Source organism: Cydia amplana, chromosome 4 (assembly GCF_948474715.1).
Source record: "Cydia amplana chromosome 4, ilCydAmpl1.1, whole genome shotgun sequence".
Taxonomy (NCBI): Eukaryota; Metazoa; Arthropoda; class Insecta; order Lepidoptera; family Tortricidae; genus Cydia; species Cydia amplana.
In genome coordinates this window covers 2,631,454-2,659,070 of record NC_086072.1, presented here as the reverse complement: position 1 = coordinate 2,659,070, position 27,617 = coordinate 2,631,454, and the positions used below count along the sequence as shown (strand labels likewise).

At 36.3% G+C, this 27,617-nt stretch overlaps 1 protein-coding gene across 2 annotated transcripts in view; it reads left to right on the top strand.

Annotated features, from left to right (window-relative positions):
* LOC134663067 (neurogenic protein big brain) overlaps positions 1–27,617 on the top strand; it is a 158,881-nt gene that overhangs the window by 4,369 nt on the left and 126,895 nt on the right. For both annotated transcript variants that reach the window (XM_063519382.1, XM_063519384.1), the window contains exon 2: positions 4,185–4,311. In XM_063519382.1, the coding sequence (XP_063375452.1) occupies positions 4,185–4,311 (127 nt within the window). The remainder of the gene's footprint in view (positions 1–4,184; positions 4,312–27,617) is intronic.

Sequence of the window (27,617 nt, the reverse complement as noted above, 5' to 3'; positions counted from 1 at the left end):
TTGTACATTGTAGGCCCCTTAGCTTTGCTTAATCTTATTTAATGTATTGGTATTTAATGGTGACAGCAGAAATATCTCTTGAAACAGAAAAGATTCAGAATGAAAACCAAATGAAAACAAATAAGGTGACGGCTGTCATTCACGATCCATATTCCACAGATAAAACACAGATGACACGCGTTTTGGAATTATTTGAACACAGTGTTGCTAACCCGCGATTTTTCAAATTTGCCGCCCTTTACTACTGACAAGATTTGGTTGACGGACTTTATCAATGTACCTAAAGTCTATTTTTTTTATTCGGTAGACTAAAATGACATTTCATAGTATGAACATAAAATGTCATTTCATACTATGAAATGTCATTTTAGTCTACCGAATAAAAAAATAGACTTTAAAGCTAACCTAAACACATAGCAGTAATCTGTAATACCTAACTGCATCGGCTCACGTTCTTCAGTTTGCCTACTATACATCAGTTAAACTTATCTTTATTTATCGAAACTTTCTGGCTGGCCAAATTCGTTGCGTGTTTCTAGTAAAGGATGAATCCATGCAGTATCTTTTTTTATTTTTCTTTCGTTGTTTTAGGTAGTACAAATACCTATATAACACAAGCTACTTCAACGGCTTCCATTTTGTTAATATACCCAAGATGCCGAGCGGTCCAGCCGCTTAACGCGGTTGCATCGCGGTTTCATCGCGGCTGGCCGCCATAGCGGCCAGCCGCTATATCAACCGCGTCAGGCGGCTGGCCGCTCAAACGAACCGCCTAAGCGGCCAGCCGCTAGTGCGTATGGGGCCTTAGAGTCCAATTAAAGCCGCCATCATGTAATTTATTCCCACTCGAGCGATATTCGGACGAGTTACGTTGCCGCTCGTACCGTGCAGATGTTCACAATTATCCCACTTTTTTACAAGGGTCGCGCCTGGCGAAAGTACTATCACTTTGAAAAATATGCATACAATTTTGAATCTTATATCACTGATATATAAGCTATAAAATCGTGATTTTCAAGATAATAAACGCGCGTAAGTTTTTTAAAACTCATCCCAAGTGAGCTGTGGGGTAAACTTTCCTATGGTTTCAAGATTATATCTACAACTTCTACAAGAGACGAAACTTTGTAATTTAACCGCAATATAGCAGACCCGAGAGCTCGTTTGGCAAATTACAATATCATTAACAACGAAATGGTATTTGTGCAATCTGAAATAAGGAAGTTAGATGATTTCCGGTCGCAAATTTAAGCAAATACTGCTTTCATTTGTTTAATATTAAACAGGTACGAGTATTGTAAATATAACGTCCGAAGTTACACAAGGGGAAATGTCGTCGAGTTTTTTAATGACATTGCCTTATTATGTCTGCATTTATTATTCGTACTGAAGATCGTATTCGTGGAATAAATTAACACAGTGATGTAATTTAAATATTTAAAATTTCAATCTTCAGCAAAAAAACTCTATTTTATCTTTGATTTGAATTTGTAATCAGAAACGGACTAAAGCTATGGATAAGAGAACATTTTCGTCAGTTAATCCTTACAACTCTTTAACAAGATAAAAGTCCTTTGAGAAGTGTTTCCATTTCTCTCGACCTAAGTTTTCTTTCAAGTTTTGATAACTCAAATATATATTTACTTCTAAAATAACCTTGGCAGCGAAAGTGTTAAACTCACCAGGAAGCAGTTTCCTCCGGCTAAAGTATCTTTATGTCCATAAAATTTTACGTATAAAATACTTCAAAGACATAAATTTAAAAACGAGGGTATACATTATTAGACGCGACACTAATAAGAATTTATGCAAATCCGGATCGAATTAGCAAGGAGAAAGAAGCGAACTGCGAAAGCATTAAATAAGGGCATTTATTTAATGAGATCCGAGGCTCTACCATATTTGACTATTCTGAGCTTATTTTCCGCGTGATATCTAATGGGGCGAATAACAATGAAACTCGACGAACGATCGCATTGCCATCCCCACAAGTTTGTTTTCTATGTTCCTCTCTATAAAATAACTCTTTATAGCCAGTTATTATTTCTGGGCGCGACACGTGCACCCTTCCCCTCTTTTAAGTTTAACGCCGTGGACAATGACATTTTAAATTATATCATATCACAAGAGACGACAATATAGGCTAATTCTCGCCTCTCCACTTGCGACTCCGTGATGAATTTATAGAATGGCCCGCCCTAATTTTCACTAATGGGACTGGACATCCCTATTTAAAGGCTCGATTTAAAGTTCCATTCATTCATTTTGGCTTATCTGTGACAGTTATGTTGTATCCACATTTCATTCGCTATTTCAATCGCTTTCATCTGATCTGCGACGGTCCAGTTTTATTCAACGTTTGTTCATGCTTTTTTAATCAAGGCCTTTCAGCTATAGTTTTAGGTTTTTTCTATATAATTTGGAAGGTTGCTTTGAATGACAGGAAGTGGTTTGTACCTGCCCGCGATTCAAAATGCTGTTTTCTTTGTGCGTTTGTTTGTCACGGTCTCTTCCTTTTGCGTATCAAAAGGGAAAATATTATCGTTCAAGTTTTTGAATTGATGTTCGCCATCGCACTGAGGCTTTTGTAAATATGATGTTCCTATAAATAAGTTGTCTGTGTTTCACAGATATATTCTTGCGACCATGACTGGTGAATAAAATAAAGCATAGTTTTTTTTCCAGTTTTACGAATAAAATTCTTGTTCCTAACAGTACCTAACATTCTTGTCCCATTCCACCCCGCCTAGGATAATACATGAAAACACTTCCAAAAAGACGTAACCGTTAGGCTATTTCTATTAATATACAAGATTTTTATACTTGCGCAACAAGTCCAACGCATCTCTGGGAATCCAAAATAAGTAAGATCTCAGATTACACATAAGTGTTCCGTATCTATAGGCCAAGTAACACAAGATATTAGACAAATGTATCATGAATGTATGCCCGGCCCATTTGTGATTCAGATCGGCCGCCGGTCCTATTATAGTTACCTTTACCTGAGTACATTATAAAAACAGCGACGACACAAAATACGCGAGCATAATGCTGACGCAAGTTTGGGTCTTTTTTTGAGTCTTTCTTTATGCAGTTAGCCGTAAAGGGGCCCACTGATTAACAGTCCGCCCGACGATATCGGCCTGTCAGTTAGAACAAAAAGTTGACAGCTCCGAACAAGTGATAGGCCGATATCGTCCGGCGGACTGGTAATCAGACGTAAGTACAATTAGGTACATACTTACATTACTTTAGTCGGACTGAAATACCTACTTTAATAAAGATTTTGTAATGTTAGATCCAGAAAGTGAGGCGAATGAAACTAATGAAATCTCTACATTATAATTTCTAATAACATTACCCCAGAGCAATACCTATACGTTAAAATGTATCAAAGAGAGCGTGCACTTTATATCCGTACCATTAGTGTGAGTACCTACCTTTTGTATTCGCGGTATTTCTCCTTATTCTAATGTAACAATAATATACATTTTGTGTTACTCTGATTTTAGTTGTAATAAAGAGAGGCGGAATAATACTATTCCCATTTTTCGTGGAAATCTATACTAATAAACGTAATGGTAATGAAGCAAATAGGTATGTAACTGGGAATACAAGCCTTTAATTTTTTACTATAACCCTATTAATGTACATCCTTTTACCGGTTAGGCATTACCCACATTATTGCCGTATTTGCCCAAATACATAATTATACTCTTCCCTTAATATGGTAAAGGAAAGCCCAGTGTTCGATCACATCACACCGACCGTAAACGGTGCAATAGTGGTAAGCGTAAAGTCGGGATTCCACCAGTGTGCGGCACATATTCAGTACAAAAATGCTTGTGCCGCGCACAGCGCCGAACACTGGTGAAATCCCACCTTAAAATTATGACGACCAGGGTCCCTGGTCCAGGGAGCTCGAGAGAAATGGGTATGTGGGTGTACCTACGTAGAAAACTATGTTGAATTTCCATTTAAATTGACCGATTATTATTGCTTTTGAATACCACAGCCACTCTTCACCTAAATTAAAGCCCCCTCCACACTCGTGCGTCTGTAGATCTGCGAAATCGACTCCACACTCGCGCATTCGCGGCTTTGCGCCGCGATTCGCGCACGAGTATGGAGGCCCTTAAACTACACGTTTGAAATTCGGATTATAAATTCGGTCTTTGTTCCAGGTGCACACATCAACCCGGCGGTATCGGCGGCGCTCTGCGTGCGCAGGCGCGTTTCGCCGTTGCGCGCAATCCTGTATGTGGCCGCGCAGTGCGGGGGAGCTATAGCTGGTGCTGCTGCGAGTTTAGGGTGAGTTTTAGACCCTAAGGTACGCCGAATAGACCCTAGCCTAGGGGAAGAGACATGGTAGCCTGCATTGACGCATGTTATAGGAGTCATATATAGCCTTTTACAGCGATGACAGCACACACCCCAAGAAACAATAGGGTTGGGTAATGGGTATCGATCGAAAGAACGAATCGATTGTCCGCCAATGAGTTTTTAAATACTCCCTCAAATATTAGATATTTTTCTAAAGGAAATCGATGATTAGATAGATACCTAATCATCTCTGATATGAAGATTCATATCAGATCAATCTATTCAAAACCATCGAGTATTTGAATCTGAATCTGCCATTCCTACCCGCCATAATTAAGCGTTCTTGGCAATCTTGGCGTCCAAAAGGTTAAAACCCCAGTTAAAGTTTTATTGTAAGTTTGTTATTAATTATGTTTATGGTTTTAATAAACAGAATAAGTTAAAGTGATAATTACCATTTTAACGATATCTTAGCCTAACGCTATAACCATCAAAATAACATTTCAGCGCAATAAACACGTGTAGAAATAATAAAACAGTCATAATCCATGTTACTAAGCATCAGCACAGCAATCTCAGGGCTCTAGCTTAGATTGCAACACAATACCAACTTCAATTGCCGGCTTACCCGTTTCCGCTACAAAATTACTGTTCATTCGATCGCATCACAGGAAACCTAGTATAATTGTGACCCCATATCTTTAATAGCTATATGTAGCATCAGATCATAATATACTGGTTTTTCTTTAGCTATGGAAATAATGGCTCTGGCAAGTGCAGCTCTTTTCTTGAGTTTACTGCTTTCAAGCGCTTATGCTCATTTAAGAGCTCATTAAATGAGGTGTTTATAGTGTGCTGTGCTAGTATATGCTGCCTATAAACAAAAGACGAATTTATTGACACTGAATTTCCGAGTTAGATGCAATTTGGCATTTGGTTGGTTAAGTTTCCTAGGCATTTTCCGCCAGTCGAGAACGACATCTATTGACGTAACACTATACTCTATACACTCCAACAGGCATCACGAAGCCTAGGAAATGCTTTGTGCTCGGAGATTCTATTAGGTATTTCGCCTTGCACACTTCAACTTGTTGATGAGTTGACGATAATTAATACAAATTTGAAACCTAGTTGGTTACCATGCCAACCAAATTTCATATCAATCATACTACTACATAAAATTTGAATGAAAGACTATGGCAACACGACTTTAGAGACATACTTAAGGTAAAAGTGACTATAAATAAAAGCGTGTAGAGTCTGTGCGGAAAGAGAAGAGGCGTGAAATTTATAGGGCCCAATACATCCCACGACTCTTCACTTTCCGCACAGACTCTAAAAACAGGTGTTAAGTCAAATTATCTGGGGGCACGGTAGTGCCCCCGCCAAGACGAGCAAAGCGAAGCGCAAGGGCACTACTACCTTTTCTCGAAGCGCTTCGTCGTTTTTTTGAACCCTCATAACTTGGGTTTGGATTATACCAGATAAACAAAATTCTCGGGATATGATGTCAATAGTGGACTTATTACACATAAAAAATTTCAATTGCATAGCTCTTATACTTAAGATTTTATTCATAACTAAAAAACCCCGATTTCGTCACTGACTCACTCACTCACTGTTGATCATCAAAATCTCTAGGGTACTTCCTGAAGTCCTAGGAAGCTGAAATTTGGTATTTAAGATAATATTAGTACACAAACAACAAAAAAATTCAAAAACTCGAAATTTTTTGTCCCTAAGGGGGGAAAAGGGGGGTGGAATTTTGTATGGGAAATCAATAACCGCTGAACCGATTTAGTTGAAATTTGGTATGTAGATAGTTTTTGTAATGGGGAATGGCATAGAATAGTTTTCAACTCCAAAATCACCCCGTAAGGGTGAAAAGGGGGTGGAAAAGGGCGTTAGGGGAAAAAGAGGGTTGAAGGTTGTATGGGGAATCAGTAAAAAGCAGATTGTATAAAAGATGCCCCGAGGTACGTATTTCAGGATTTTTAATAGTAGGTCCTTAAATCACACGCGCAACCCTTTAAATTAGGGGATGGAAGCAACTTACAAAAATAAGTGAAATCCCACCAAAAACATTTTCATGTAAAATGTTGCCAAGACGAAACCATAAGGCTCGCACTGACAAAAAGTTATCAGATCTCTTGTAGAGCCAAGCTTCTAACTCTACAAGCCCTAACTTCACAAACTCTACACTTTAGTCAAAATATGTGGCTTGGCCGTTTCGTTACTCCAAGAACTATTGTGTTATAAAAAATAATTAATAGTGATACATTTTTCACCTTACGTCCATGTGACAGTAGCCACATATTTTGACTAAGGTGTAGAGTTTGTGAAGTTAGGGCTTGTAGAGTTAGAAGCTTGGCTCTACAAGAGATCTGATAACTTTTTGTCAGTGCGAGCCTTATGGTTTCGTCTTGGCAACATTTTACATGAAAATGTTTTTGGTGGGATCTTGATTTCTATAACTGGATAACTTCGGCATTAGAATTTCCTGCTATTATGTTGGCCTTAACGCTTTAATTAAATACTGCTTTCTGTTATAAACCCCATGGGGGCCTGCCGTGAAAACCGAATTTCGCAAATTGCGGGGATCTTTCTCTTTTACTCTCATTAAGACGTAATTATAATTAGAGTGACATAGAAAAATGCCCGCAATTGACGAATTAGCCCTGATATAAAACGCTTATTTCGTCGCAGAATTTAATTTAGATCAGTGTTAGCGTATTCAGCTCGAGCTCAGCGCTATATTCGCCAACAACTGCATAATGCAACCAGCGACGCTGGTAATTACAGTCTTCGATGCGCCAGCTGCCGGCTACTAATTTCATTTTTAGGCTATATTTATTTATACCTTGTTGAAAGAGAGTTTAAGTAATATAGTAGTAATATAGATATTTAAGTACCTACTTAGGTACTTACATAAAAAAAGTGCCCAGCGCCGCTAAAGAACTTTTCACTTCAAAAAAAATCGACTCGACAAATCGTTGGGTCGAATTTAAACTGTTGTGAGACAAACTAAACATTGAATAATTTTACGGTTTAGTTAGACTCACTTGTCACTAGGCTCTCCGAAATATATCGCGCGGGTGACTAAAAACAATAAGTAACTCTAAACCGTAAAATTATTCAAAATCGTTGGGTATCTAGTTTGCCCCACTGAATAATTATCAGTGATCGGAATTGGTAGTGCCATTTCACGGGACTTTGGTGCGTAAGCTTAGTATGGATATACCTTTTCACCCCGGGTTTTCATATTACCTACTTCAATAGGGATGACACATGTTGAATTTTATAACAAAATCTAGTAAAATAGCAAATGAGCAATTTAAAATAATAATGTGGATATTAAAATAAAATACGGAAATGTTACAAAAATACAGGATCTGAAAGTTTCGAAATTTAAGTTTTTTTTAACTTCCAAAAACGATAAAAGTAAGGGTACCAGTCGATTCCTTACATTTTATCTAAAAAATATTGTATAGTAACTATATACATATAAACGCAATATTTCACTGACAAAAACGCAATTTTCTTGGTTTGCCCATACTTCAAGATGGGATCTCAATGACCTTGACGTCACGTTCACTTATCCTTTTGTGACAGTTTAGCTGTTGTTTAGTGTTCTAGGCAGTAAAACAACTAGTACATAATAAAAAAAACTATATTAAAAACAAAGAAAACGATTTTGTAAAAATAACTAAAGTTGAGGGTAGGTAGATTAGTAGATCTCAGAGGTGGTTCTTTATACAATTTAAAGCGAGCCCGTATTCACTTGCACGCACTTATGAACGAGTGCCACTTCCCTGCTGTGCGCTTGGTGCTGTGGTGGTTGCGCATGTAAGTGGTGGTGACGTCACGGCCTTGAGGTCCTCACGGGTCAGCATGGCAGCAGGTGGACTCCGGAGCCAGTGTTGGTAGTGTAGGTGGTAGGACCCCCGAGCGGGGGAAAACACTAACGCACAAAATAAATTTAGAACATGATAGTTTCTGATGCAATTAATTAATTTTCCGACGGCACATTTTGGAAGGGTTGCACGAGAGCATTATTAAAAATTTAGCTGGAGCGAACACATCGCGCCGCCGCGGAAGTCCAAAAGGCCGAGCTCCATGCACGGACACCCCTCGCGCCCCGCGATGTCGATACACACGTCACATACGTGTTTCGCGCTGGATAAGCGCCTACATCACCACACGAGCAAATATTACTATAGAATTATTTATTTAGTTAGGCACTTATATTTTAGTTTTACCTAATATAATTTATTTAGTTTTAAGATTATTCTTAGTGTATTTTATGACAAAATTGATCATTCAAGGAGCGTCAAGACGCTAACGTTACATACCCCCCTTGTTTGGGAAGGGTTTTACCTAGGTAAAATCCTCTATCGCTATACTGACTCATTAGCTACCCGCCCTGAGCACTAATTTGCCACATTCTTCACACATTTGTACCAATCTGTCATTCTTCGTCTTTTATAACGCCGTTGCATATTAGAGTATGCTTCCAGCCTCTTTCATACAGAGTAATTGTAATTTTTTTACTTTTACTCGCTGATAGCCAACGATAGATGTTAAAATATTTAGCGGTCTCAATCTTTTATACCTTTGCGGTCATGTTTAGAGAATTAATTCTTAGAAAAAAAAATTATATATTTAATAGTACAAGAAAATCAGTAGGTAGATACTGTATTTCTTTTAATACCAAGAGATTATAGTAATGAACCTGGTAGAGGTTTCAACACTGTACCCTTAGTTAGTTAAAAAATTTATATATTTAATAGTACAAGAAAATCAGTAGGTAGATACTGTATTTCTTTTAATACCAAGAGATTATAGTAATGAACCTGGTAGAGGTTTCAACACTGTACCCTTAGTTAGTTAAAAAAATTATATATTTAATAGTACAAGAAAATCAGTAGGTAGATACTGTATTTCTTTTAATACCAAGAGATTATAGTAATGAACCTGGTAGAGGTTTCAACACTGTACCCTTAGTGTATTCGTAAAAAAAAGATAGTTTTAATAGGAACGCGTGATACTAGAATGAGGCCGACGCAGTCGTTTTTTTTTGAATAGAATATTTACCCGTAGAACTAGAACAAATCAATTTAAGGCTCTAGGACCTATAGTTAGTAAGTTTTAAGTCTTTGATGTGCCAAACACTCCTGGCACCAACTTCGTACTTCGTACTCTAACTCTGCCTTTTGCAATGAGAGATATTTAATTTGGTAAGACATGTTTAGTCCGTAGGTGCGTGTTGCAATATACAAATTACAATTAAAAATAATAGCAGAAAATTATTTCCCAGAAGAACACAGAAATAGAAAGAAGCAGAAAGTAGTAGAAATCACTTAAAAACTAGCTAGTTATCAATGATCAGCAAAATGTGGGTAGAAGAAGAAAATTTCAAAAGTAGTAAGTGGCCAAAAATATCATTAACGTGTATAAGCACAATTTTGATGATCACTAGGAAAGACTTATAGCTAAAAGAAACAACCAACACCAAAGATTACTAGATAATACTACAGCAAGCACAAGTGAATACGGCTCGAAACCTATTATTGGGCGCCAATGTGACAGTTTGGCTGTTGTATAGAATTCTAGAAAGTAAAACAACTAGTACATAATAAAAAAAACTATATTAAAAACAAAGAAAACGATTTTGTAAAAATAACTAAAGTTGAGGGTAGGTAGATTAGTAGATCTCAGAGGTGGTTCTTTATACAATTTAAAGCGAGCCCGTATTCACTTGCACGCACTTATGAACGAGTGCCACTTCCCTGCTGTGCGCTTGGTGCTGTGGTGGTTGCGCATGTAAGTGGTGGTGACGTCACGGCCTTGAGGTCCTCACGGGTCAGCATGGCAGCAGGTGGACTCCGGAGCCAGTGTTGGTAGTGTAGGTGGTAGGACCCCCGAGCGGGGGAAAACACTAACGCACAAAATAAATTTAGAACATGATAGTTTCTGATGCAATTAATTAATTTTCCGACGGCACATTTTGGAAGGGTTGCACGAGAGCATTATTAAAAATTTAGCTGGAGCGAACACATCGCGCCGCCGCGGAAGTCCAAAAGGCCGAGCTCCATGCACGGACACCCCTCGCGCCCCGCGATGTCGATACACACGTCACATACGTGTTTCGCGCTGGATAAGCGCCTACATCACCACACGAGCAAATATTACTATAGAATTATTTATTTAGTTAGGCACTTATATTTTAGTTTTACCTAATATAATTTATTTAGTTTTAAGATTATTCTTAGTGTATTTTATGACAAAATTGATCATTCAAGGAGCGTCAAGACGCTAACGTTACACTTTTGTGAGGGGCGTTTCGCGAGTGAAGTGCGACTGTCGGACTTTTGACTATAATTTCTGACTTTTGTGTTGCTTTAATGCAATGGGTCCCATATAGACATTTGAACCTAAAAACAAATCCGATCGATTGATACCATAAATGAAAATTAGTCATGTAGCCTATTAAAGACATGCCAAGAAATATTTTCGTGAAAAAATAAGAGTCTTGGAATCCCGAGTCTTATCCATGTTAAGTACAATGTTTGAGGTCATTCACCCCAAATGGCACTACCTATTCCGATCATTGATAATTATGCTTGAATTATTAAATTGTTAAATACTGAAATGATCGTAAGTACAGTACAAGTACTTTTTTAATCGGTTCTGTATTCAAAAACAGTGGATCTTTGACTACAAGATAAGAAAACATTAATTTTTCCATTGTTTTATTATTCTGTTGTAGGTACCTACTCGTACTCGACTCATCCAAGCGAAAACTTCCTAAGAAAACATTAAACATTTATGACAGTCCACATACGCTATTACAACTGTTTCAGTGAAGTTGAAAATCTTTCTTAAACTTTTAAATTAGTATTTACATATGAAACTAACGGTTGTCCGCGACTTTGCGTGGATTTTTAATATGTGAAATTAGGACAGGACAAAAGATTTGGCGCCGCGAAACTCGCGACGGAAAATATGTGGCCGTCGTGAGGATTTATACATTTTATTTAAATTACTCTGAAAATACACTTCCGTGTAAAACTTCTGTGTGTGTGTCGTTTGTCAGATCCTGCGGTTATATATTACTACCTAGTTTATTTATACTTCTAAAATTATACTGCTATGGTATGCAGGGTAACGGTACTTTAACGGTACCTAATACAACTGAAAATAAATGAAAATTAGAAATGTTTTCGTAATTTTTTCATCAAGCCAACTTTAAGTTTTGGTTGGACTTTGCCTTAGTTGCAAATATTATTAGTTTCCTTGTGAATTTATTCATGACACTTACCTTTGAGTGCCTTTGATTAAAATGGGTAAAAGTTCCATAACAAAACTACGTTTTTGCGTTAGCCCCCTCTTGCACGCGGGCGTTGCAGTTGGCATGCAGTCGACGTACAGTTCCCATACAAGTTGCAGTCGGGTTGTGCAGTCCGTCTGTAACGGCCTTTAGTGATGCTGCTCGTACGGTGTCGTGAATCATTCTGAAACCATTCCCACATTGAAATTCAATCCAAGAGATATGGTGCTAACTATGACAAGGTTCACTGAAACGTAATAGGGCCTTAATGTATTCAAGATGGCGGACTTATAATCCGGGATGCATTTGCATCTACGTGATTCAGTTCAGGATGAGCTTCAGCTTATGTGTTATAATTGATTTTGTAAGATGGTTAATGTGATCCCTTTATTAACTTCGGGCGCCTAAGAATAGTCAACAAGTAAAATTCGAGCGATAAATTAGAATATATGCGGGTCAGGCAGTCAGTAAGATAAAAGGATATTTATTACGATAGGTACCTATCGTCATTAGTTCTATTCCAATTTTCTTAGATATTTCATTTTAATGTTGTCATTAAGTAATGCCATTCTTTGTAGGTAAGTATTTAGTTCGCAATCCACAATATTTAAGTTTTTCTTTTCAACTCCTTTATTTTTCAGTTTTCCTGTCTAATATTCTATAAAAAATATATGTTTAGGTAGGAGGTAGGTACAAATAACATTTATACAGACTACATCATGCTAACTGGATTCTGACCCCGTACCACCATGAGTCACTGACAGTGTCAAAACTAACATTTACGCTATCGAGAACGTAATTTACTTTCTATGCATCACGCTCGCACTAATATGCGAGTACGAGCGAGATAGAAAGTAAATTACGTTCTCGATGGCGCTTATGTCAGTGCCAAACTGGTGGTAAGTAGCCCCACTGAAATACATAGGTCCAACAGCATAATATGTAACCTCAAGATAAATCTTATTAGGTAAAATTTTCTACGCCATTTAACAAAAATACTAAGAAATGGTGAAGTTAAAGTGATCCATGTATTTTATTTTGTGTCCAGGGGTTTGGCTAAATATATAAATAATGGAATGAAGAAAATGAAATTCCAGTTTAAGATATATTATTATAATTATTTTGTTAAATTTTCACCTTTAATTATAAAATACCGGTGTATTTTATAACAACACGGAGCCCGCAGCAAAAATGATCGTGTCAGAAAAGCGAGGCAAATCCCGGTGAACTGGGCCGAGCTACAGCAGTTAAAAGTTGTTAAGCCGAAGTTATGAATTGAAATAAAAATATCTCGGATTCCATGCGGATGTGTATCGTAACAATCGTAACAATCATGTTCAACAGGCGTTAAAGTTATATGGCGATTGTAGGTACATACTTGTATTTTAGCTGTTATTAAATAAGATTTTATTGACCAAGCGTTAGCGATGGTCTGAAACGTAGATCTTGGGCAAAAATGCTTTTGTATGTCTGGATGTTCTCTACAAGTCGCAATTCTCAACCGATTCTCATGAAAATTTGTGACAGTCACCTGCAATAATACCTATGTTACACAGCGAAGGCCGTAAAAATATCTGACATGATCTTATTTGTAGAGCCATAAGAGCGGGTCACATATTTTTGCAGCCTTCGAAGAGTAACATATTATTGCAGGTGACTGTGAGTTATTGGAAATCTTTAAAAATAGCGCAGCCATACATTTATTCAGTTTAAAGCTATCCTCGCGAGGTCTACAGCAGAGCTCACATAACCACTAGTGAATAAGTTAGTATGTATATCATTATTAAGTCTCATAATATATCATCTTTTACTATACTAATACTACTACTACTACTGACACTTTATATCTACTTACTATTACTACATACATGTAGGTACCTTAAAATATTAGGAAATTGATTCATGTCAAAAATACGATATATTTTTTGGATGAAGGCCAGATATGAAAAACTGAAAGCCATGTTTATTCTTTTAAGCGCAAAATAACGGAACCGTGTGCTCGTATGATGGGAATCTCTCTGTTTCAACATCCCATTCATTTGTGTGGGCATTTCAATTTGATATCGATTTGAACGCATAAATGTTTTAGCAATCGAGATGAAACCACTCGAGAGCTCACAAGTTGACTTTGTAGAGGTTTCAGATGAAATATTGAGACTTTCAGTTTGATAAAATGTTGTATATATTTACCTACTGTTTGCGCCACGTATAAATTTCTAACCTTTATTCTCCTATGTATTCTGACCTCCTTGTCGGGTTTTCAAATATACACGGCAAGGCGATAAAAAGAAAATGACACATGAAAATGAAAATGAAAAAAATGAAAATGAAAAAATCGTTTATTGGTCACAGTGATTATTGTGTAACAAATTTAGAAAGGGTTGGGACCTCCTAGTAAGTATATCAATACTTGTGACAGGAGACCCCGCTCTTCCAGCAGCAAGTTAAGGGTATACAAACTAATAGAATACTCGTTAATTATGTAGGTACAGAAAGTAATACATTAAAACATATAATTAAACTAAAGTAACAACAGTTAACAATTCAATGTAATGTAATAATCTGAGAGTACTTTATATAGGGGTAATAATTATTTTAGTATATAGTACGAAAGTTTTGTTTTAACATTAGGAAAATAATAGGCTATGCTTTGTTACGAGTTATGTTAAATTACCTATATTAATAATGCCTGTGTGTGTGCGTGTGTGTGTGTGTGTGTGTGTGTGTGTGTGTGTGTGTGTGTGTGTGTGTGTGTGTGACCGTATGTTAATGATAGGTATAAGTATGTTGATCAATTATCAATAAAATTATAAAATGAATTTAATTTATATCTATTACCGAGTATTAGAATGTAATAATAACTCTGTTTGCTCATAGTTTAAATTATTTAACCAATTCCGGACTCCTTTTTTACATTTATATGTCTGGAGTGGATAGATGGATAGTGTGGCATCAACCGAATTATACAAGTGGGCTGCTTGTGAAACATATTGCCGCTTTGCGAACACAGATTTTAGCTTGGGAATGGGGGCAGCTTTAGGTTTTCTCCTACGTGTGGTATTTGGTTCTTCATATTTGAGAGATTTGTGTAATCTTAATATAGTATTTAAAATATATAGTTTACGCATTGAGAGAAGATTAGATATTTGGTACAGCTCAGTTGTAGGGAATCTGTAAGGTTTTGAGTACATGAGTTTTAACAGGCATCTTTGGCCTCGTTCGACATCAATAAACTTGGTTTTGCTTGATCCTCCCCAGATGGTAATGCAGTATGTCATAATGGATTCGGCCAAAGCAGTATATATTTGTTTTAATAACACATGTCATGTAATACATGTAAAATAAAATTCGATACGATATTGTGTGCAGAAGAAAATTAAGAATAATATAAACCAAAGGGATCCCTATCATTCGTACAACAATAATAAAGTGCCGCCGTTCATTGGAGACTCTATAAGGAGTAAAATCAGAACCAGTGCATAAATCGGTAAGTTCTTCCACACTCCCACCTACTCATAATGATATGTATGTACGTGAATGGCAATAATCGTATTGTCATTACAATTGGCATGTTGAAGATGCAATACTTACAGAAATGATTATTTAAATAAATAATTATTTGGGGACACTCTTACACAGATCGACCCAGGCCCAAACTAAGCAAAGCTGACGACTGGTCTGGCCTAGTGGGTAGTGACCCTGCCTGTTAAGCCGCAGTCCTGGGTTCGAATCCTGGTAAGGGCATTTATTTGTGTGATTAACACAGATATTTGTTCCTGAGTCTTGGGTGTTTTCTATGTATTTGTATATTATATATATCGTTGTCTGAGTACCCACAACACAAGCCTTCTTGAGCTTACTGTGCACTGACAATCCAACCTCTAGACTGAGCTTAGGCCAATTCTTTCATGAATCCGATGCTGCCAAAAATACGGGGGTGCGGGGGGACGAGGTGAGCGAATCCCGTGCCGTGATTGGTCCGTTCAAAGACACGGACCAATCACGGCACGGGATTGACTCGAAGATGGAGTAACGCTACCGTATGTGTGGCAGAGGGGGTAGCGCGACTATGCTATGTCTAGAGGTTGGATTGTCTGTGTTACTGTGGGACTTAGTCAATCTGTGTAAGAACGTCCTATAATATTTATTGAAAAAAAAACTTGTACTATGGCACATAATGTATATATACATAATGTGCATATGGCATATTGTTGTATGGGCACTAGGCGACGATATACATACGTACTCTAACTAAAAGTATTAAGCACCAAGTTAGTAAATACATGCTTAAAACAAAAGTTATGTACAAACCTTGACCTTTTGTTACTTTTGTTTTCTTCTAAGTAAATGATCAATATACAAAATTGAGCTTTCATAAGGGGGTTTATTCTTATTCCTGTACCTACTTTTTTTTTGCTACGGATTCTTACGCACGCGTCATCACGGGGATAAGGGTCAATTTCACCAAACGAGCATTTTTGTCTAATTCCCATGGAATTTTGAAATACTAACATTACACAAAAAAAATTATGCTGATAATTTGATAAAAAATATAATAAACATTAATTTTCTTATGGGGTAAAAATATTCATAAAACTATAAAAGTTATTTCAATTTAAAATTTTGGTCAGGGCACGGGAATTAGTGTGTCCATGGGAATTAGATTTTACTAGCACGGAAATTAGAACATGGCACAGGAATTGTTTTCTTAACTTATTTTGGTAGTTAAAACTATTATTTATGTATATTTTAATCTACAATAAAGTACTTTAACCATACTGAAGCGGCATCGAACATATTTACCTTCTTTAATTTTAGTTTCGGACGACAAATCTACGAAAGTATGATACACTAAAAACTACGTATTTGACTAATCGTTTCCTTGATTTTAATGGCAACTAATCTCTCTTTCTTAGTAAAATGTACATATTTCAAAACAATACCTACTTACATACATACATACATACAAAACTATTCATTAAATTAAAAAGTGTCATGATGTATCTGCATGTAGATAGGTACAAGGTGTATGATCTGGTATATGGCCGTATAGGAAATGATACTAAGAAATAAGTAAATAGGGGCACAGTGAGAAGAAGTTATTGTGTAAGTTAATCTGAAGAAATCGAATATGCTGCCTTCATAAATTCATAACACAAAAAATTGTTTGACCACATATGAGGTAAGGTGGGGTAAGACTATCACAGACAGACAGACATGACGAATCCATAAGGGTTCCGTTTTTTGCCATTTGGCTACGGAACCCTAATAAGGTATCTAATAGTATTACGATTTTAATACCCCCTGGCACTGACTAAAATAACCGACTTGGTTTCCCATTACATCTCAAAACTTTTTTGTAGTAGAAGAACTGCGTTGCGAGACTTGCATCTTTTTACATGTAATGTTTTTGATAGGATCCCATCTCTTTTTGTAGGCTGTCCTTCTTTTCAGGTAATCATACCCATACCATACTGATACTATGTATACACATCTTTATTCATACTCACATCGTACGTCGTAGTGTACCTTTACTTTCCCTACTAATTGTAAGAACTAAAAGGTAACGTTGTTATCGCTATGGGATTACAAACTTATTTATGCAGTTATTAGATCTTTAGAACGTGACTAATATTGCAGTATTATTAGATTTTTATTGGCTTAAAAAGCTAAAACCAAATTACGTTTCAAATTTGGGTATGCTAGAAGTACCTTAAAATAATGATGATCGTAAGTGATTGTGTCAGTGACAAAACTAAGGGATTGTAAAGTGCATTAAATGTTATTTTGATAGAATGTTATTGAGATTTGATGGTACGGCCGTGCCACTTTGTTTTGCTCGACTTGGCGGCGGCACTGCCGTGCCCCCAGATCCTTTGTCCTTCCCCGGGTCTCAAACTATCTCCATGCCAAATATCATCAAGATGATATTGGTTCAGCGGTTTAAGCGTGACGAGATAACAGACAGACAGACAGAGATACTTTCGCATTTATAATATAGTAAGAATAGGATATATATTCATTTTTTCTTGTATTAGAAAAGCTAATTTATAACAACTAATCTATTAAACGAGCAATTCTTGTATATATTTCGGGGATCTCGGAAACGGCTCTAACGATTTCGAATGAAATTTGATCATATATGAGGGTTTTTTGGGGTGAAAAATCGATCTAGCTAGGTGTTATCTCTGGGAAAACGCGCATTTTTGAGTTTTTAGGTAGGTATTCTTGCTTGCTTTCCAAGCAAAGCTCGGTCTCCCAGATATTTAAACTTTATACGGTATACGCTGTCAGCTGTCAAATTTACAAAAAAAAAAACATTGCAAATTTGATTCATTTTGTTTCATGTAACCTTAGGTACAGGTATTATAATATGTAATAATTCCAGAAATAGTTTTATGTTTATATAATATTTTAATGTTATAATATGATCAATGAATAAGGTAAGGTGGGGCAAGACTAACAGTACAAGGATTCCATACAAGTGATAGTCTTACCCCGGTGTCGTCTTACCCCACCTTACCTTACGTATTAAAATTGCCCGGGTTATTCGGGTCCACCCTGTATGTACTATAGTACTTATACTAAAAAACCGTTCACAAATTTTTGTGCATTCTTTAAGATTTCCTTAAATGCAAAATAGAAAGATATACGTCATATTATTATTACATATAATATATATTCAATGCCAATATACATAAATGTAATAATAATATGACGTAAACATTGCCAATTAACTTAAAGTGTCCCCAATAAAAGATTTATTGACAATAAATGTAATACTTTCTAATTCCCGTGCCACTTAATCAGCTGTTTTAGGTAAATTTGCTATGGGAATTAGGGCACGGAAATTAGAATTCGTAATAAAAAAATTCGCCAAAAATTTAAATCGTGTTTGACCAAACTGTTATGTTATCGCTTACATAAAGATACATAAAGGGCTCCTAAATATGACAATTGTTATTGAAAAGCTATGTGGAAAATAAAATTTATAAGGGGCATCGAAATTAGAAAAAAATTGTCGCCCACCCGGATTCCGAAATACTTACGCGATTTGCTCAAACACGCCACGGCTTGACGTACATCCGTTTACTTTGAAAGACAGCCGAATACTGCCAGTACAGGTGAGGCGGGACACGAGGCGGTTCAAATACAGACGTCGGCTGTCAGAGCCCTGTGAGTTTTGCCGACGAAATTGTACTCGCGCGCTCGGACAAAATTTAAACATCGATCACGAGTTATTTACCACAATGAAGTTAATAGTGTATGTGCTCAGTGATAGTAAATATCATCTAGTTTAAGTATTTGACACTAAATTAGTGATACTAATGTAGAATTTTTCGTAGGATTTTTCATTATGCTCAAAAGTAGATTCCGGACAGGGCACGGGAGCAGTAATTTGAGCCTTTAGGTATTTTTAAGTGTACTCTAAAAACCAATTAATCAGTGAATTCATATGGAACTCGGTGAAAGTGTGACTTCTGTATGTAAAAAAAAAATGGTAAGTATTATCTGATGCTAACCCACGATTTTCATCACGGACAGAAAAAAAATCGTGTTCAGAAATTGACCCATAAAGTCACCTGCAGAATATTTTAAGCGTCTCATCAGCATAACAACTTCTGTTGACTGTGACAGATACCTATATTATTTTATGCTTTATAAAGTTGATAGCAAAAATGTATTTAAAAGGGGACAGCGTTATCTTAAGAACAACCTCACAATAAGCTACTATTGATCCCATGCGGGGTGATTAGTCCGAACTAAATGGCTTGTCGATAGCCGTTGTCGTCACAATTCTATCAACCAGTATCCTGACTTTACCAATTCTCTAATTGACCCTTCCACTCAAAGGTCACCTAGAGACCAAACACAAAACCCCTACTGGAAGCAAAGTGCTTGTACGTATATTTGACCTTAATCATGCTTCCATTGTTGAACGCAGTTATATTTGTCGAGTATGAAACTGTTCGGCACTGTAAGAAGTACTTTGTCATGTTAAGTTTTAATATTGGGGCCTACTATCTCTGGCACTTTGAATTCCTCTAGTCTAGACAGTCTAGTGTCGCCTCTTGTGGCCTAAATAGTCCAAGAGATACCTTTTATTGTAAGTACTGATTATGTGAGGCAGAGTCTGTGCGGAAAGAGAAGAGTCGTGGAATGTAAGGGAACCAATACATTCGGTTCCCTTACATTACAATCCACGACACTTCTCTTTTCGCACAGACTTTACTCGTATTATTCCCGACTGCTAGTAGGTATTATATTATTTCACTCTATTTATTTTTCATCACAAGTTAAAAAAGGTTATTTATAATATGGATATAAAAGTAAAATATAAAAACACTTACAAAACAATAAAAAAATACATATAAACATTATAAAAAACCTAACCTAGGGTGCCGCCAGCAGCGGGGCAAGGCCCAAGCTGCCGGTGGTCAGGGCCGCAGAGAGAGGAACCGGCGGACTATCCGCGCCGTGTCCAAGATCACCGCCTTCTGCATCTGGCTCTTGATCCAACCACCTAGCGAAAGTCTCTCGAGATATTGGTCTAGATGATTATTATTATTATGGTGTATCGAATCTAAGCAAAAAATATTCACGTTTAAGTTTCGTGTTATTTGCCATCCATTTGTAACAACAGAAACAGATGATATTAAAAGCGTTGTGCGACGGGATTTTGTTTTGACAAGCTAATGTCAGACTGTTAAGCGTATCGAGTTAAGATACTGCTTTCTGTTTCTGTTGTGGCGTGATGAAGGCGTATAATTAATTAGACTGCGGGCAACATACATATACCTACTTATGTGTTTTCTCAACTTCGCAACACGGGTGTATGTAACATATATTATGTTACTATTATAATACAGGCTGTGCGGATTTCTTACTCATTCTTACCTGATTTAATGAGATAAATTAATGTAACACATATACATATAGGTAAGTTACTTATATTCAGCACGTCACTGAATTGAATGTTGGTTTCGATTTTTGAACAAAAATCGCTTCTTTCATGAAGCTGTTTCTTGACTTTAACTTTTTAATGCGGCTGCCCATATTCAACCTTTTTTATGAGGGCCATAAAGACGGTTTTACCTTGTAGGCCCCGGGGCGTAAGGTGAAGTTGCTTAAATGTGACGTTCGGACGGTAAGGACATGTACAAGTACCTAGGCAGGATCATCTGGCGGCCCACCTAAAAAAGCCCGGCGGGTCGCAGGTCGTGTACCTAGGGCTACAGTATGGGATCCAAAAACGGAGACCGTTTCCGATCAGGCGCGCCGTATGGTTGTTTATCACCGACGTGGTAATAACGAAAATGTCGATGAGTTTGATGTCGATAAAGCACCCGAGGTGTTATCGACAATATTGCGCTATAAATTGGGGCGCCGCGGTCATTTGTCAAGTGATTGTCATGTTTATTGCCATAGCGACATTAAATTTGTGATAGCCAATCAATACTGATGATTCAACAATTTTGAGTTTTTGCTGCAATCAACGAGTTCTATTTGCGATATTACACATACATATACAATTTAGTACAAACTAATGCCTGTGCTAATTAGGTACCTATTAGGATTGGGTGGTCAAGTCACCTGCGGGTCCCTAAATAAGCTGTGGTAAACGTGTGTGGATAGCGCTAGGAAGCTGATGATGATTGGGTACACATATAGACAATTTTATTATCCTTACTCTATATTTTTACTTATGAATAATCAAATATTTCTGACTACCTAGTAGATAAGTACTAAATAAAAAAAAATAAAGAGGATAAAGGTTTACTTTACTCATTTAATCAAATAATTTCTCGAGTTTTGACTTAATTAATGGTAATAGGTATTCAATAAAAAGCTAAATTTATTGCTACATTTTCTTTACGTCAGTCACACGATATTCGTCAGTACCTGCCTATTGAAGTTGACCGTTTATGTCGATTGCCAGAAAAAGGCTGCTTTACTGCTCCTTCGTATTCAAGAACGTCGTAAGAACTATAAAAAGTTCAAAAATTTACGCTCTTTAGCATCTCTGTAGCAACAAAGAATAACACATAATGCGACTGACTATACCACCCTCACCTCACGCATTATATGAAAGGTCTATTGAAAACAAAATTATACTTACCTGAGAATTGGTTGCACTCCGCCGATTTTGTAAAGTATTTTTGGCAATTATTCGTCCAAACTGTATTAAATACTTACTTATGGTACGAGTTATTTATTAACATTCGGTTCATTCGGATACTACCTTGTATTTTAATTTTTAAACTCTAGTTTTAGATTTTATTTCACCAAGTAATCGTATTTTTTCACATTTACATTTCCTCTAAATTGAGTAACTTTTAAAAATTGATCTCATGTTTCGTACGATGTCACTAAAAGGAATATTCAAATATGGAAGCTAAAGTTTCAATCTAAAATAATAGAAGAAAAAGAAGCGAGATCCTAATACGGCTGTCTATGGTGTGTCGAAAATTAAAAAGTATATTTTTTCAAAGGCGTGGTGCACTGAACTTTGGCAGATGGCGAGCGACATGCACGTGCATACAGCACGTGTAGACATATTTAAAATAAAAACAAAAGTGTTGATTATCCTGGTTAAAGTGGACTTTAAGTCTTGGCAATAAGGAAAGCGAGAATGTGGCGTTAAAAGTATTCATTAGGACGTTCAGTTGAATGCAACGATGAGAGGAAGCGGTAATCTACTTATCTTAAAATGGCGGTGTTATTAAGGCTTCGGTTCTTAAGAAGCTGAATAATTAGCTATTATAGTGATTAAGAAATATTACTAGTTTAGGGTAAATAAAAAATACAGTGCACTCTGCCAATGTAGTTCTCTAGGTAATTTCCTAGGTTGACCTTATAGTCAAAACACCTTCAAATACTGAAAAATACGAGTAAGTTAGTTTAATCTTGACCAAATTGACCAGCGCACAAATCTACTTGCTTAAATAGTGTGTGTAAATTTGTGTCTTTAAGGTTCTAGTTTATTTAAGAGGTTATCACACTCATTTCCGGATGTGGCGCCAGTGTGATAACCGCCTATCCACCGCAGGTAAAACAGCAATATATATTTTTGTCCGAGTTTATGGCCTGGTTATGAGAGCTTTGAGCCAAATAGCAATGTGGTAAGAAACTAGGGTGGCCGAGTGGCTATTAAATTATCCATCTCACCGTGCAGGTGTGTGGCAATTAACTATATTACAAAAACAATAAAACCCTTATCTCGGTATAAAAACAATTCTCTCGTAATTTCTGACCATTATTTATGTCTAATTATCTCTAATCTTCTCAGAATATCAAAATTACTTTAAAAATGGCACTGACAGCTGTCATGATACAAAATAACGTCAAAGGATAAAAAATTGACTCGGATTTTAACGGACCTACAACTATGTCAATTATCGATTACCTATAGAAGGGTAACGGTAAAGGTGCTCAAGAATATCTGAACACGCACTCTAACGCCTTGACAATAATAGAGACGTGTTCAGATATTTGTGAGCTCCTCGGCCGTTCCGTTATATCTCATGGCGACTGTACCACCTACAATACCTACATCGAATGTAGCCTTCTCATGAATGGAAAGCTTTAAAAGATCTTAATTCCTTAATCTTGTTTGAGACTTCTTTGAGAAATTTCGTCGGATAGCTCTTTGAAAACGAGGCCTGGAAAGGACACAGATTGATTTATTTAAGTCACTAAAATCACGGAATAAAAGTATCTAGGCAGTACGAAAACTTACGAATAATAAAGTGGTTGAAGTGGAAGGCCTTTCATATGTAGTATGTATTACTTTTGGAGAACATAATTACCTACATGAGGATTATATCCGGGGTATTCTCACGATATATATAGTGTTAATTATCTGCCGCTGTCATATAATTCCTGTATGAAAAGGATAATTTGTCCTTTTATTTAGCGTACAAAGAACTACGAGGTTGTATTGCGTGTTGCATTTTGTACGTTTTGTAAAGCATGGAGCTTTCCCACGGTACATCTATAGCAAAGTAAAAATAAAATATTACAAGGACATTCAGCTATACGAGCTCGTAAGTCGTAACAATTCCAAACGTTATTAAGTAAACTAATTTCTAAGAGAAATTGTATATTTAATGCCAATAAATGGCATTCCCTACTTAGCAACCACAGACAGGGCCACAAAGAGATACGTGAAAATGTGATAAAAAGAATTGGTGCTTCTTTTCATAAAAGCTTAAGATTTAAGAATCTAAACAAAAATCTTTGCAACGTCCTACAGGCGTATTCTATTTTTAAAAATGGAATATAAATTCGAATCCATATCGAACTCGATCGAATCCTATAATTAAAATTAGAATACGCCTGCTATTGTAATTAATCTATCTACCTATCTCATCTAATACCTTTAAATGAGCAATTCTTGCATAAGTATTTATTTATTTGTTTATTTATATATATGAAATTTGGTATATGGGGGGTTTCGGGGGCGAAAAATCGATCTAGCTAGGTCTTATCCCTGGGAAAACGCAAATTTTTGAGATTTTATATGTTTTCCGAGCAAAGCTCGGTCTCCCAGATATTGTGAGTAATATCTAACAAAGATTGAATTGAATATGAGCCCAATTACCTACCAAGTAAATTTATTACGAAGCCGGATAAATATTGGAAATTCGTGAATGAAATCATTGAATTAATTAGTATGTTGTTGTACCTACACGTGTAAACACGGCAGTGTGTGGGTTCCACACGCTTTGGCTCATTTCAGCTTGTAATTTTAACAAAAAGTTATAAATGATAAATGAGATAAACAATCAAAAACACTGCGTGAATAGGTACCTATATGAAACTGGATTTTGACTTACCTTTCCAATACTCTTTATTGCATAATTGCACACCTTCCTTTCTCCTTTAGAGTTCTTACTAAAACCATAAAAACACTAATAACAGCTGATTCAGACTTTTGTAAATAGGCGAAAAACATAACTAATAACGAAACAAAAGCCAAAGAGCGCAAACAGTAGCTAGCGCGTAAGCTAAACAAACTTTTAAATTCCGAGAGAACTTTTCAATCCGATAACTGTGTTAAGTTTGTCTGTATTATCACATTTTTAAGACACAATGTTTTGTTTACGAAAGTTTTTTTCATACAGCAGCGCGTTTGTTGGTTATACAAATACAAATATGTACTAATACGGTTTAGGGTGGTTCCCACGATAATTCTGCTTTGAATTTGAATAGCCTTCTGCCTCCGTCCCACGCAGGACTGAGGGCAGTCTACGACTACCTACGAGTACCTGCTTATTTAAAGCCGTAATTTTATTTTATACCTTTAAACGGGCAATTCTTGTATATTTATATATTTCGGGGATCTCGGAAACGGCTCTAATGATTTCAATGAAATTTGCGATATGGGGATTTCGGGGGCGAAAAATCGATCTAGCTAGGTGTTATCTCTGGGAAAATGCGCGTTTTTGAGTTTTTAAATATTTTCCGAGCAAAGGTCGGTCTTATGCGTCTTTCTTAAGGATGATGTGGAGCTTAATTTTCCTGCCGAATCCCTATTAGACATAGGTATTCAAACCTTCTACTTCTTAAAATCTGTACCTATGATAATGTACCCAAACTTTTATATTATCTACAGGGAAAATGTCAGTTTTATGGAAAGTATATATGACCCATTTATTTCAATATGGGGAAAAGTCTTCTAGAAACTTTACACACACATGCATACACATATGAATCTGTATTAGAACATTTTTAGCTTGTTCTATTCCATTCACTTTACATTGACCCACGGTCGTTACGCCTTATGGTACTGACAGGGGTCAAGACGCGTTGGTTTAATTTCGACAATACCTGCTATATTCGCCGTACGGTGTTATGTGCATGGAATGTACTGGGATTACCCTTAGCGGTATGCCAAAGCACTTTTAAAACGTCATAAGAGACATAGCTTCACGGTTATGATACGACCTTTTTAACAAATAGCTAGGCTAGTATGCGGTACGTACAACTGAAGGTTTATTAGAGCTGGTATATGGCGGGTTTAGTTTCAATATAATTATTATTGTATTATATAGATGTTATGCTCGTGGGAATGTTTACCACGTCAGTCCTCAATACCTCATCCCCCACATCAATTCCTCATCCCACGCACTAAATAACGTTCGTAGTACAAATAAATGGCAAATTATTGAAACAGGTTAAGTACCTATTTATAAACTCTAATTTCTCTGAGATGCAAATAAATAAGCCTTCAATATTAATGTAGGTATCTGTAGGTACAGTCGACGTCAAATATATGTTTACATTCTTCGCCTTATTACAAAGGAGTAAGGTCACAGAATAAATAATAGTACTAGGTACAGAAGACTCACTCTCTAACAAAACGCGTCTGTTACGATCAGCACAGATAAGGCCGCTAGGTGGCGACAGCGCCACGCGCGGCTTATGGCTTTCCCCAAAATTGGGGTGGAACGGATGTACTTTTAGCTACCTGTAGCAAAGCGACGAAACCGCGGAGTGAGCCACCCTGGTAAGGTGCAAAAGTATACATAATTATCTTTGACGTCGACTGTACAAGTATTTACGTTATTAAACATTATACAAGACTAGATACAGTATGTAGGTAAACAAGTACAGTCTGCGTACCTATGCTTAAAATTTTATATAATTCGAAGGACTTAAAAAATACAGCTTATAAACTAAACATATACCTATACATTCTCTTAATTATTTATTCACAGTAAACGAGTTCTTTGATGAATGAAAATACCTATAATAGTAGTTTATGTAACTGTACATAATGAAGGGCATTAAACACGAGTGTGGGTTTAAGAAACGAACGAAGTGAGTTTCTTAAAAGGATCACACGAGTGTTTTAATGCCTAATTATGTACAGTTACATACACTACTTTATCTACCCACATATCATAAGCCTTCATGATGCATTCAGGAGCCGCATATTATGACCGGCATCGCGGTGTTGTTCAGGGCCACTAACAATAATTATTAGTAAAATAAAACAGAAAACAAATGCGAAAATGAAGAAATTGATTTAGAACAATAATAATTATTTACCTACAGTTTGGATGGTGCAATTATTATAATTCACTTGCCCAGCTCGGACAGAAGTATGTTCCTTTGTATTGTTTCCTTGACTTAGCTGGTAATAAGTCATTTATAACGTTAGTTGCTTTGTCACGGATATCAGGAGGCGTCGCCGAAATATCTATATCATCTTGATCGCTCATTTTATAGTTTAAATTCAACAAATTGAACAATTTTATGCAACAAAACAAATTTTAACCTGTAATGGCAGTATTGAAAAGTTTTCTGGCAGCTGTCATAGTTTTTTTTAATTCAGAGACAAACTAGAGTCGGCCCCAACTATCATATCGTTCGATATCTTACTTACGTGCGACATTTGTCAAATTTGTTTGAAAATTAACAATTCATTCCGAACTAAACGTTATCTCGACTGATATTAGAATAGAGGTCAAATCAAATTTCTTTGTTTTTCAAAGATGTTCGAAATTTGAATGCATAATATTATCGAAATCGATGTTATTATTTAGCAATAATAACATTGTTACAGATAAGAAATTTGTTCTAACAAAACAGTATATTTTTATGGTGGTCATAATGTGTGGTTCTTGAACGCATCATGGAGGGTTTATGATATTTGGGTAGATAAAAATACATAACTGACACTGACATCATTATTAATTTATTGTTTTTAATTAATTATTAATGTTTTCAATTTTAATTTATTGTATGTACGGACTTAATTTGCTATTGTATTATTTTTTGAATTGATATTTAATTGAAGTTTTATATACCTACCATGAAATCATTAATTGTAATGCACTTGAATCCCATTGTAAATATGAACCCATGTTGACAGTGTATGATCAGTACCAATAAATGAATCTATCTATCTATTTATCTATACTGTGCGATATTTAGAGACTAACCTATGTAGGTG